The 12,542-nt window shown below is 47.2% G+C and overlaps 1 protein-coding gene across 1 annotated transcript; it reads right to left on the bottom strand.

Annotated features, from left to right (window-relative positions):
• Window positions 1–7,412: 7,412 nt before the first annotated feature.
• On the bottom strand, window positions 7,413–10,939 carry LOC120986296 (uncharacterized protein C8orf58 homolog). The gene is made up of 7 exons (XM_040414790.1): window positions 10,834–10,939; window positions 9,826–10,499; window positions 9,460–9,606; window positions 9,047–9,215; window positions 8,847–8,944; window positions 7,929–8,041; window positions 7,413–7,832 (listed from the first exon to the last, which is right to left on the bottom strand). The coding sequence occupies exons 2-7, from the start codon at window positions 10,444–10,446 to the stop codon at window positions 7,733–7,735; spliced, it is 1,248 nt and encodes a 415-aa protein (XP_040270724.1). The 5' UTR covers window positions 10,447–10,499; window positions 10,834–10,939; the 3' UTR covers window positions 7,413–7,732.
• Window positions 10,940–12,542: the final 1,603 nt, after the last annotated feature.

The raw sequence follows: 12,542 nt of genomic DNA, 5'->3' as shown, positions 1-12,542 counted from the left end.
AACAGACAAGAATAGGAAATGTCTCATAATTTTTGCGGTATCACGGAACGCCGTATCTTTTGTGGTCCCATTGAAGTGAATGGTTCCGTATACGGACAGTATACAGAATGCAAAAACGGACCGTATATGGAACGCAAAAAACGTTCATGTGAACGAGCCCTTTTTCAGTGTTTTGCGGTCCGTTTTTCACGGACCCGTTGTTCCGTTTTTTTTGTTTCTGTTGTGTTTCTGTTCCGTTTTTCAGTTCCGTTTGTTCGTATGGCATATACAGTATACAGTAATTACATAGAAAAAATTGGTCTGGGCATAACATTTTCAATAGATGGTTCTGCAAAAACGGAACGGTTCAGTCTTTTTTGGGGACCCATTGACTTGAATGGAGCCACGGAATGTGATTTGCGGGCAATAATAGGACATGTTCTATCTTTCAACGGAACAGAAAAACGGAAATGGAATTCATACAGAGTACATTCCGTTTTTCTTTTGCGGAACCATTGAAATTAATGTATCTGTAAAGAATAAATCAAGGCAACTGGACTTACTGTAGATTTCTTGAAAAAATAACAGTCATGTGAAAGAGGCCTTACAGTGAGATTTACCATGAAGTTTCCCCAATAGATTTACCCGTTCCTTGCAAAGGCCAAAATCTAATGCCACTTTCACAAGAGTGAGTTTTCCACGCGGGTGCAATGCATGATGCATGGACCTAATCCGTCACGCTCGTCTGCAAGGAGCCTAAGGGTAGATCTGCAACATTGGAGATCTAAAACATTTTTTGGGAGGATGGGGGGGCGCACCCCTGAGAGGACCAGGTGAACAACAAGTTGTTGGACCCACAGCCTTGATGCCAGCACTAGGGACGTTGCAGAGTTGGCACGTTCTCCATTCAGCGCAGTGGAGTGTGCATGCCCCCGCTGCCGCAGCACATTGCAGACGGATATTCTGGGAGCTGGCCTGTAACTATGTACTTCTCCATTTACTGGAGAGCAGTGAGTGAGTCATGAGGCACAGAATACGGCATTCGTGCCTATACAGATTCTGGGTCACCGTGAGGAAGCCATATCTGTGATTCATGTGACAATTATATGACCCATAGGGACATTCCCGGGTGTTAGAGATGTTTCCCTTGGAACTTTCTGTCCCTGGGGTTGTTCTAGTATTTTAGTAATTGCTATGGGCGCTTCCACCTGTTCCTCTTATGGAGGATGTGTCCTGTATGTCTTCCTTATTCTGGGAGGTTCTGTAATTAGGGAAATGCGTACATTTCCTTTGTGTCATGGTTAACCTGTTGACTAGGGAATTTTTGCATCCTGGTCATCAGCTTCCATGCTCTGGCCGCTCTTACAGATATATCTGGATCTTACAGGGTTAATGATCACCAAAAATAGGACAAAGAGGAGGCGATACCCTCCTGGCCATTCCCCCAGCAGGTCTGTATGGTCCAGGGGCTTAGGGTGGGGGTGACATGACAGAGGTATTGGTTACCTTCCGCTCGACCCTTCTAATACTTACCTGACCTTATTGGATGCTGTCCCCCATAAAACCCTCAAACCAAAATCCTCCAATAATTAATTAGGACCCCAATAAAAACACTGACATCAGCATCCGTTTTACCATGAAATATAACCTTTATTTAGTTAGCATAACAAAACCAAAAACCCATATGCAACGGCATATACATAATAACAAAATTTTCATATGTATAACATATTATTGATTACGGGGGAGGTCCTTGAAGCCCCAAATAGTTACCCCGTCCGGGGTGAGCATATTGCCTCCAGCCGATGAGCGCCAGCTCGGAGGCACCACTGATGGCCCCCACACTCTGCCACAACCAACCGCTAACCATGGGAGTCCAGCCCCAACCGTGGAGCCCTCCCATCATCCCCACCTGAGAATCATTTCAACTTCAAGGACCTCCCACCGCCACTGACGTGCAGGCTTGACCCCTTAAGTCTGCGTGTTCCTCCACACCCCTAAAATGAACCTCATCCTCACTCCAAAAAAAAACTACACCCTTCTCCAGCTCACCGTGCCTTACTGCCACTGCCCCATTCCGGGCCATACATCTCCCAATTGCCCGGTTGACCTTCCCACCTGCTCTGTTCAGACCCTCAACCGAAACAGCACCCCGCCAAACCCACCACGGAATTATATCCGACCAGACTGTAATCAGCCCTGGGAACAAGGACCACAACCTTAATAGATCAAACTTGATATCCTTAACTAGTTCCCGAAACGGGCGAACACCCAAGTCATTGCCCCCTACATGTAGCACCAACACATCAGGAGCCCTGTCTAGCCTAACAAATTAGGGAACCTCAGGAATGACCCCTGCCCAAACCATCCCGTGATGACCCAACCACCTTACCACCGCCATTGATTTGGCAAAGCCGAGTTGTTGCCAATCAGGCCAAACCGCTGCCCGCACAGCACCCCAGAAGACGTATGAATGTCCCATAATCCAAACAAGAGCTGGTTCCACACCTGAAAAGAAAAAGAACACCAAGGAGCAACACAGACAAAAATACTTTTCCAAGTTTCCCCCCAACATGTACATCACACTCTATCTGGCCAAACATAAGACCGAAAATAAATGGATTCCATACGCCCAATCTTTTTTTTATACCTTCCTCCCCCAGTCCCCAGCGAGCTGCCTCAGTTGCTGCTCCAATCCTGAATGAATAGCTTGAATAACCCTCTTGTCCTAACCCCAAGCGATCCAAGTATCTCCTAAACACAGCTGTAATATGGAACCTAGACAAAAAGGAACCATCCGCATGAACCAACAACAGAACCGCATTAATCTTCATCTCCAACCAATATTCCCGCATAAAACGCACCGGACACATTAAACAATCCGGTGTTGCAAACAGTACTACCCTCCATCCTCTTCCTTCCACATCTGTCTTTGAGCATCGTATACGGAATTCCACCCTGTCTTGGAAAAAGTCAACATCCTCCCTAAACACCCCTCCAACTCGCCTAACCATCGGACAAACCAGCCCGCCCAAGCGCAACGCCCCAAAAAACGCCAATGAAAAGGCAAGCTGAAACAAACGCAGTTTCCATGCCGAAGCACATACCAACCTTAACTGCTTTCCAAAATCTAGCAACAGAGCGAACGAAACTGGCCGCATGCCATCTTCCCTCATCCGCAAGCAACGCCAATCCTTTTAAAGCCCGCCCAACCAAAAATTACTTACTAAAATCCGGCATTTTACGCAATCTAAAACCAAAAGCCAGCCCAGCCACATAACTATTAATTTTTGCAACTGACCATCCCTCATCCCTGCAGTTCCCCACAAACAACAATAAAGGAACCACTAAGTAGTCACCCCCAACTCCCAACCTTCCACACCACTCCTCCCAACAACGCCACACCTTTGAATAAGTATCCCACATACCGGGAGCAAGTGATGAATAAGCCCCACTACGGTGCCTCCAGCATATCCCATAGACAACCCGGGCATGCCAGCCCAACCTCTTCCGCCTCCGGGGCAAGCTGCCGAAAACGTTTCAACCAGGGACGTAGCTAAAGGCTCATGGGCCCTGGTGCAAGAGTTCAGCTTGGGCCCTCCTTCCCTCAAACCTTCGTGCTGCATGAGGCAAAAATTGAAACTGCACCCCCCCCCCCCTCCTCCATACCAAATTCTTAACCTAACCCCTTCTGTCCAGCCAGAGGTGTAACTTGCATACACTTTCTATAATACCAGTGTCTTCTTATGTGGCACAAGGGTCTTTGGGCCCCTCAGGCTCCTGGGCCCGGTAGCGACTGCTACCTCTGCACCCCCTATAGCTACGCCCCTGGTTTCCACTGTGAACAAGAGAGATCATCAGCAATACAATTGTCAACCCCAGGTACATGTACTGCCACCATCCACGTTTTGAGTGATAGACATTCCAAGACCAGCCGCTGTAATAGCCAGGAGTGATTGAAGCTCACGCAGCTTAATCTTTTGTAAATGCCGCGTCCTTTCCACTTCTCTCTTTAAATCTTCCAACTTATCTAATGGCAACCTACACTCCATACGAACCGTATTAAGCACTATCCCTAAAACACTCAACTCTGTCACCGGAACCGTTGTTTTATCCGCTGCCAAGGGAACCCTGAATTCTCCAAACAACGTGCACAACGTGTGCAGTAAAACCGAACAAACCCACGACTCCGGGGGGCCAATTCAAAGGAAATCATCCAAATAATGGATGATAGATTTACACCCAGATGCGTCCGCCACTGCCCATTCCAAAAAAGTACGCACACGATAGTGAACAACCCATCGGCAAATACCGATCAATGAAAAAAAAAAACATTCCAAAAACATCGGTGTAAACTGTCCTGATGAACCGGCAACAACCTCCGACTTGGCTAACAACTCCCCTTTCCCAAACCTACGCACCCAAGTAACTGCTGCATCAAATGAGGTATAGATAGACCACGGAACACAAAGCCGGATCAATCCCGTCATTGACCGACGACCCTTTTAGAAAGGACAGGTGGTGAATAAGGGGAGCATGGAAAAAATTTCCACATACTCCCTTTTCCAAATACGCTCTCTAACCTCCTAACGGGCCTTCAAAACATACGTACACTTCCCCTTTTGCCTGATCATCCAACCTCACTATATCCTCCTCCGCCAAATCGCCCGCCTGCGTCTAAACAAACGCTGTTCTACCACCTCCACCTACCACAGCCCCACCTGGCCCCGCAGGCACCCCCATTAACCTCCTACGCCTGCATCGGTGACGCCCCCTGCATACTCCCACCTGCTAATAAGCCCGCCAAGCTTCCCAATAAATGTCCCAAACCCTTACCAAAATCCGTTAAAGGGGCTCCAACCCCCCCATCCCCGAACCCGCCAATAACGGTGAAAAAGGTCCCTACACCATCTCACCTGGCTGCCTGGTTGCTGTGACCCCATCAGCCGCCACTCCGGAATCCTGCTGACCGGTCCTCTGCTTTGCCCTTGAAGATCCATGGGAAGGAATGTCCAGTAACTGTCCCCAGCTGTCATCAAGCCAGGGACACTGAAGCTGTTCTCCATATCCACTGCTCCCGAGGGGGCAGAACCATCTTCCCGCCGCTGTGAAAGGGATGAAGGCCTGCTGCGCCTAGCCACATGACTAGCAGCAGCCCAGACGCCATTTTGTTCTCACTGGGGAGCATCTTCTACACCCAGTCTTAGAGGAGAGCCCACCGTAGCTGCACCGGATCCCACGCTGCCCCTGGATGCCGCATGAGGAGACCGGTCCCTGCCACCCCGTGAGCTCCGCCTACTTGCTAGATTCCTTCCACGCCTGGCATAAAGGGTCCCAGGAGGGGCTCCTAATATGGCGCTGAGCTCGGGGGGGAAATGATCCGGGCCAAGGCGCACTGGCAGGAGAGCCCGCCGCGGCCGGCGTGCCAGTGGCTGAGGCCATGCAGATGCCTCAGCTGCCCCACCTTTACAACCCCTGGATCGGTTCCTGCACCCATTCAGTACCTCGGGCTGCTGTAGCTGCCCTCAGCTCCTCAATTAAGGCTCCATCTAGGTAAGTGCTCCAAGTGCTAGCTGATTAAACTAAAAATGGCCACCTCTTCTCCCTTCCCTGCTTACTTAAAGCCCCCCAATTACCTGCCCCCCAAATTGAATCCACCAATCCCTACACCACCCCGGGGTCTCCCTGAACCAACCCCGCGTCATGCTGGCCTCCCCTAAAGGCTCCGCCCGCCAGTCCGGCCTGTTCTTTTTGAGTGGAAGCAGCCATACAGTATTGTCACCACCTTGTCTTACCTTAAAAGATCATTCTAAAGTTCTGGAGATTAGGCAAGCGCCTCCCGCCTTCTAAAATGATCTTTGAAAATCTCCCAAGCTGTATGCGGGTCACCACGCAAGGGTCCTGGTGAATTTTTGCTCTGCTCTGGTTCTTACATCACTGTAGGTGATGCTACAAGATCATCCACATAGCACAGAAAGGAGAGCCAAAAACCGGGGCATGCGCAGTGTTTGCCCTTCTGTGGGTTGAGTACTCATACTTGGTTTGCACATGCAGCTGAATGAAACTGGTGACCGCTAAGTGTGCTCTGGACCGGCGCATGCGCAGAACAGAAATGTGCAAGGCGTTGCTAAACATGCTGTGCATGCGCTGGGTTTCTGCTCTATTGTACAGCATGTGATTTTGAGCACCCCAGTAGTGACAGGAAAGCGTCATTCATGACAATCAAAGAACCAGGGGAAGTCCATTCAACAGGACACCTTGTCTGGATACACCCAGAGGACACTTTAATGGTGATCCGCAGATAAATCCTGGTGACAGGTTCCCTTTAAATGATTAAAGGGGTATTCTGGTTATATAAAGTTATCAGCTGCCTACGAAACTCCCATGGAAAAGAATGGAGTGATTGATTCCACTTTATTGTCATTCCACATGTATAAATACAGGGTAACGAGTGCATTCCAGACCAGCCGCTCTGTTCATTTTAGGGGGGGCTCCACAGAGTACAGGGACCCTGTTCTCATGATAGGTGGGGGTCCCAGTGGTAGGACGTCCACCGATCTCATAGTTATCCTCTATCCTGTGGATAGGTGATAACTTTATATAACCAGACTACCCCTTTACGATACAGTATATTTATATAAGTCGCCACTAGAGTCTTATGTACAAATTTACAGCTAGTATTGCGGGTAATGGGAGAGGTATAAACCCAAGTGCGGTGAGCTCCCCCTAGTGATAGCTGTGGGCAGCAAGAATGTTATCATTTAAAGGGATTAGGTCATCAATATCTGCCTGGTGGGGGGTCAGACTCCCAGCACATCTGCTGATCAGCTATTTTAAGAGGCCATGCCGTTCTGCGGCCTCTTTTCAGGCCAATGATGTCACGTTCGTCGGTCACATGGCCTATGTGTAGATCAGTGCAATTCAAGTGAATGGGCCTGGCCTGCAATTCCAAGCACATCCACTATACAATGTGTGGCGCAATGCTTGGTATGCAGTGAGGTGGACGTAGGGGTGGCAGTGCTGTGAGTGTGGCCCCCACCATCTGGTATTGATGACCTATCCTGAGGATAGATCATCAATATTCAGCGCCTGGAAAAGCCCTTTTAAAGGGATTTTGCCCTATCCTGTGGGACAGTTTTCGCAATCGGCGGGGGTCCTGTGTTGCCCCGTATGGATGGAGCTGTGATAGGTTTCCTTCACCTGAAACAATAAGTTTGCTGCTCTAACCCTGTATCCTCATACCCCCAGCACCCGGACCTTCCTCTCTAACGGCTGTCAGACATATAGTTGGGCACCGGTAGTCCTAGGGATGTCAAAGCTGTGGTGTACTGGTACCAGAGCTGCAGCCATATAACTGGAAGCAGACACCAGACTAAAATTCATAAAATATAATATTTCTTTATTTATATATAAAACAATATGACCAATGTCCATAGAAATAACATAACCTTAATATTTTAATCCCAATAATTCATAATCTATAATTTAGAGATTCTTCCTTATGTACATATTAATACATCTACAGCGCCTCTCTGCTCCATAATGTCTAGATGTCCTCCTGATGTACACCTCAATAACTCGATCCGTAGGACATCGGAGCCTTGACTAGTACTGTGCAAAGTATAACTATGGAGGAGGTGACACTTAGTGCCAATGTTAATGTTCCCAGATACTGGTGCGTTTCTTCCAGACTCTTCTCAGCATGTCACTGAAGTGAATCCTTCTTCTACAGTGCTTTCAAGTGTATCAGTCCTCAGTGAAGCTGTCGGTCATGGTTCCGAGGTCTGATAACCAGTCCAGGCAGAAATAATCTTTTCGGATGTTGAGGATTTCCCTCTAGCAATGTCTGCGTCCTGTAGAAGAAGGGACTGTTAGATATCTACACTACTTGCTGTCTAGAGCCTGCATGTACGTGTATCACTGATCATGATGAGGGTCCATTACCGTACCTGCAGCTGGTGGGTGGTTCCACTGTATGTCTGCCCCCATGAAGCGGTCCTGCACCTCTCCCTGCGAGCCTAGAGAGCATATCCTTTACTTTATACCACTGCGATGCTTCAGCCTGAAGAGCAAGAAAGTCAAGTGTTAGAAAACATGACAACATGAATACCATGGAAAACCATTCCTGCATCTTCACCTATCCAAGCTATAGTATCTATCATGCGTGTTGGATGCAGGTCTAGAACTTTTGGAGAGTGCCAGACCCAAGCTGTCAGAAGGTGATGGTTGTTCCAGCTTCACAACTGTTGGTTGCAAACCACTGCTCTACCACATTGAGAGAAGCCCTTAAAGTGAATGTCTGTCAATCATAGGAGAACAGGGGCCAAAGGCAGGTCCCATCTGGGGTCACCACCTATAGAAAATCTGTCTGCGCTCGTTGACGCTATTCTCTGCTACGCTATATCCTAGCTGAAGGGTTGTAATGTTCTGCTAGGCTCCATGATTTAGCACTGCATCTATCTTGGTATCGGTTTCATTACCATGTAAATAACTTCACATTTCAATATCATTAGCTGGCCATCTGTTTCAGGATAAGTGTCAGATGAACGCTCGTTGGCATCTATTCTTCCCAATGCACATAAACATGGTTGGTTCAGCCAAGATTGAGAAGAGAGGGAATAAGCTGCTACCAGACAGCCCTTGTTGTGACTTGTCTACCCTGAGAACAAAAGGATTGGGAATGCTGAAATGCAACATCCCAAACCTTCTTCTCCCAACATCTACCATCCGGAGAGAGTCTGAAAATCTCCATACACATTGGATGGTGGGCCAGTCCCATCGAGACTGCCACAGTTGGCCATTATTTATCTAACATGTGTAGCCAGCTTTACAAATTGTGACACAAGTAGACTTGAGATACTACTCACTTTGCAGTTTCGTTGTGGCCTCTGTGCCTTCTCCTCTTGCAGGTTTGGTACGCTTACATACTGCGAGGCTGTTTTGTCTGCTTCTCTCAAGCCATTGTCTGTAAAAACATCACACATTTAGGATGTCAGTCATCTCAAGAAGTAGAGGCCTTCAGATTAAGCCCTCCATGCTTGTCCCTTCAGTAGAACTATAAATTTACCTGTGGGTCTGGCCATGCTGAGGAGCACCCCAGCATGAGAACTTGATCTCTTCCTGTAGTGCGTTGGTTCCCAGGTCCTCTCTTTGGGATGGGGGTTATCTGTCAGGTCATTATCCATATCCCTGGAGTCACGAGAGGCGCCACATACGCAGGCATCTAGAAAGAGCACCTGTACAAGGAAATATGACAGAAATGAGTACCACGATCAATTAACTTCAGTATGGGTTGGCTTGTCATTCGGAGAACTTAGTTATTTTTAACCTTTCTAAATGAACACAAACAACGTCTAAATGACAGCGCCTCTGCCACATTGCCTGGAGGCATGGTTATTTATGTTGAATTGCAGAACCTTGACTTGTCCTTACAGTGATGTCAATAACTAAGGGAAATTGTATCTTCATACTGTTACTCACTTGATTGTTCAGCCTTCCTTCTGCTTCCCTTTTCTCTTGTTGAAGTCTTTGATTCTTCTGCTGCAGCTCCGCAATTTGCTCTAACATCTGACATAGGCTTTCCAGGTAGCGGAGACCATTTCCTGGAAGAATCAGTGGGTCCTGGTCCTAATAAAATAAAGAGTAATGAGCAATGTCCCACATGTCTCCTAAGATGTTTTCAAAAAGGCTTTTGTATGTTCCTTCCATGTTTGCATGGGATTCTTGGGGTTGGGGATATTAGATGTCTAAGCACTAGACGCTAAGTTTGGACAGCCTAAATCCCAGAGTTGTCCATGCTTTATCTATGTATATAGAGGTGCTCTAAACTTCCCCAGTGTCCCATACCTTATTTTCCTGACATTGACGTGTTGGGCTTCTTGTTTGGTAGGAGAAGGCTTTTCCTCTACGTTGGTCTTTCAATGTTCCCACAGACTGACGGCTGTACCTTGTTGTTCTGCTCTGAATGGACTCTCTGCTAGTGCTCCTCTGTCTCCTGCTCCTGAGGATGGCCTGCTCCAGCTTATGGGGCACACCCGATACGTCTCTTTCCCGTTGCTGGGTGAAAAAACATTCCATTGCATCTATATCATCGTCTGGATGCATTTTAAAGCTCCCTGCCTTCTTACGAGATGACTGTTCCAATAGGAGTGTCTCCTCCAATCGCGCTAAGGAACCTTGGTTTTCAATGGTAGTCTTTTTGGGGCTTCCCGGATCATCAGCGGTGGGACTATCCAAACTCTCAGAATACTCCGGGGTGGAGCTTTCCAGACTCTCTGATTCATCTAGATTGTAGCTACTCTCAGATCCAAAAGGAGAGGCGGGTGGTATCTCCACACCAGAATCTTCTGACTCTGATTTCTCGAAGCGTTTATGTACAATCATACATCCTCTGCTTCCTCCATGGGTAGTAGGTAATTGAACATAATGGGGAACGGCAGGTCCAGTACAAGGTGAGGTAGGATCCATAAGGTGCTGATACACAGGAGTGCTTCTGAGGAGCACACAGCTCTCTGAACGCTCTGCAAGCATACACAACATGTATTAGATATATCATACAGAGCTTTATAATCACATGTTACTAGATGGCAGGAGTTCTTCTGACCAAGTAAAATGTCATGCAATTGACATGTGAGCATTTCCATGAAGTCTGAGAAGTGTCACTTTCATCTGAGCTATAACAAAAATGACAACACAATGGAGCACTATAGCAAGAATGTACAATAGGCGGTATACATAGAAGTATCAGTTTCACACAATGATCCCATACAATACTAGTACTGAAATAATATCCTACCTGTAGCTTTAATATAATATAATACACCTGCAGTCCAAGCAGTAGAGGAGGCCACTTACCTGTACAAGTGCAGTCCGAGGTTAAGCTTTGAGACAGGTCTCTCCAGGTATTATACAAATCCCTCGATCTACACCCTTGTATGTGCTCGAATGAAACTGAACCGTCCTAGCCCCATCCATGTCATACCTGCCCAGTCTCACCTGTGCACGCTCCTCCCTGTTTTCTCTATGCCTTATACGGCTGCTTATTGCAAGTCAGATTCCTGATATCGCACACACACTGACACTGCTCGAGATATGGGAATGCAGCATAACCAGTACCTCTACATTCCATGTTGTATCTGATAGGAGCCGGTCATAATGTGCAAAATGCACACAATGGAGCGCATGCTGGGCTGTATATACACATGAATGCTACTCACCTGGGAATAAAAACACAGGATTGAGCCATAGACAGAACTAGATACAGTCACAGCACACTGGCCACTTGCACAATCCCTGCCGTCACCAATACTGATATGCAGATGAAGCAGAGCCGACTTTGTCAGTTGACTGTAGGTGCATTATAATTCATGATCACTGGAGTTTCCTATTCTAATTAGGGAGTCATTTAGATTTCCTACAGAATAATTCTTTGTCCGGTCTAATTATCACCAGTCACCCTAAGGGCTCATGCACATGACCGTATGCATTTTGCGGTCCGCAAAACACGGATCCGCAAAAATGACGCATGACGTCCGTGTGCATTCCGTATTTTGCGGAAAAGAACAGTCCTATCCTTGTCCGTAATGCGGACAATAATAGGACATGTTCTATTTCTTTGCGGAACGGATGTACGGAAAGCTCACGGAGTAACTTCCGTTTTTTTTTTTGCGGACCCATTGAAATGAATGGTTCCGCTCACGGTCCGCAATAAAAACGTAACGGTCACTGAAAGAAGCCCTGAATGTAGTGGCCACTAACAAAATGGCAGCAATCCAAATAGAAACGAAAGGTCCAGCGCTTCAGATAGTGATGTGCAGACTTTATCCATCAACGTGGCAGGTACACGCATATTAATATTCGCTGATGTGTTTCGATCTAAAATGATCGTACTCGTAGCATCGAAACGCGTCAGCCAGATTTTAATGTGTGTACCTGCCATGTTGATGGATAATTAAAGTGTGCACGTCACCATCTCAAGCTCTGGATCTCCCCCAATATTTTCTTGAGACCGGAGGACTATATAATGTACATGATGATGTCTTGACTTATCTTGACAGCAGGTTAAAGACGGATCGGGCATGTTGAATTTTAACATGCCTGACCCCAAGTTGTCATGGAAGATAATCCACGCTTATTTCTGGCCGTAGATTACTCCTCTCTTTTGGGAATACACGTCAAGCTGGGCATGCAGGTGTATAGGGGGGGTATCATCAGGAGTAATATTGTATATGGTCAGCTACAGGATCCTGCAAACAAGTCCACATATTCCAGCTTCCTAGGTTGCTATGAGGATTACATGAGGGAAGTGGAACATTAGCAGTGACCGCCAGTCACCTGTGAAGTTGTGACAAATACTCTGATGATTTTCCGTCACAGAATTGCCGGCGATACAGCGTCAATTGACCTGCGTTGTGAATTTTAAATCCACAGCACATCAGACTAGTCTATGGGTTTCCACCATACCCTTTGCAATACAGAGGGTGAGATCTGCGATTTATGCCTCGGATTAGTTGCAGATTTTCCCACGCTGAGCGTGTAGCCCTCAGCCTTAGGCCTCATGCACA

Source organism: Bufo bufo, chromosome 1 (assembly GCF_905171765.1).
Source record: "Bufo bufo chromosome 1, aBufBuf1.1, whole genome shotgun sequence".
Lineage (NCBI taxonomy): Eukaryota > Metazoa > Chordata > Amphibia > Anura > Bufonidae > Bufo > Bufo bufo.
The sequence above is the reverse complement of the archived record's forward strand: the minus strand, read 5'-3'. Positions and strand labels throughout refer to the sequence as shown.